Raw genomic sequence first — 1,010 nt, 5'->3', positions numbered from 1 at the left:
TCCGCCTGTCTCCTCAGCCCCCACCAATGCATCGCTGTCGCTGTCAACCATTGCATCTCTTCTGCTGCTGCTGCTGCTGCTCCTGCTGCTGTTGCTGCTGCTGCTCCTGCTGCTGCTGCCGCCACGACGGTACCTCCGGCGTCCCCTGCGGCTGCTTCTGGTTTCCCTCGCGCAGAAATCACCGCTGCTGCTGCTGCTGGTTCTGCTGCTGCTCCTGCTTCTGCTGCTGCTGCTGCTGCTGCTGTATTCATCAAGGCTGCTGGGCAGCGTCTCCCAATCGAGGTCGAGCTCTGTCTCCTGCTCAAGTCTGCTGTCTCCTTTGGCGTGGAGACCTATGCTATCATCTGCTGCTTCCAGTTCTGCTGCTGTTGCTGCAAAGAAACTGACTCCCTGCTGCTGCTGTTGCTGCTGCTGCGGTTGCTGCTGCTGCTGCTGCTGCTGCTGCAGCTGCTGCAGCAACGCACGCCGACCCGCTGCCTCGCGGGCGCGAGTGGCTGTGTGCTCCTGCAGCAACCGCTGCACCAACGGCAGCATAGAAGTGTCTCCGTGAGGCTTGAGTTCTGCTGCTGTGGCAGCAGCAGGCAGCCCGAACTGCGGCGGCAGCAGCAACTGCTGCTGCTGCTGCTGCTGCTGCTGCTGCAGCTGCTGCAGCAAGTCCCCTGCGTCCTGTATATCAGCTGCACCTGCAGCAGAGAACGGCTCAAGCGGGAGACAAGAAGCTGCCTGCTGCTCCACAGCAGCAACAGCCTCCTCCAGTTCTCCTGCCTGCTGCTGCAGGAGCCTGCAGCAAAAACCAGCAGCAGCAGCAGCAGCAGCACAGCAGCAACAGCAGCAACACACAGCATGTGCACGCTACCGAGCCAGTCTACTGGCTATCGATACAGACAGCAACTGAGCAGCAGCAAAAAGACATCGCATATTCTTACTTTGCTTTCTGCAGCAACTCGAGAAGAGCTCTCTGCTGCTGCTGCTGCTGCTGTTGCTGCTGCTGTTGCTGCTGTTGATGTTCC

The 1,010-nt window shown here is 60.0% G+C and overlaps 1 protein-coding gene across 1 annotated transcript in view; it reads right to left on the bottom strand.

Annotated features, from left to right (window-relative positions):
* The window catches only part of EMH_0057450 (uncharacterized protein), a gene marked incomplete at both ends in the record, with an annotated part of 7,372 nt that overhangs the window by 186 nt on the left and 6,176 nt on the right, over positions 1-1,010 (bottom strand). Inside the window, one exon of the mRNA XM_013497479.1 lies at positions 3-781. Within this exon, the coding sequence (XP_013352933.1) occupies positions 3-781 (779 nt within the window). The remainder of the gene's footprint in view (positions 1-2; positions 782-1,010) is intronic.

The sequence above is a fragment of the Eimeria mitis genome, genomic scaffold (genome assembly GCF_000499745.2).
Source record: "Eimeria mitis Houghton genomic scaffold, Emh_scaff2700, whole genome shotgun sequence".
Taxonomy (NCBI): Eukaryota; Apicomplexa; class Conoidasida; order Eucoccidiorida; family Eimeriidae; genus Eimeria; species Eimeria mitis.
The sequence above is the reverse complement of the archived record's forward strand: the minus strand, read 5'-3'. Positions and strand labels throughout refer to the sequence as shown.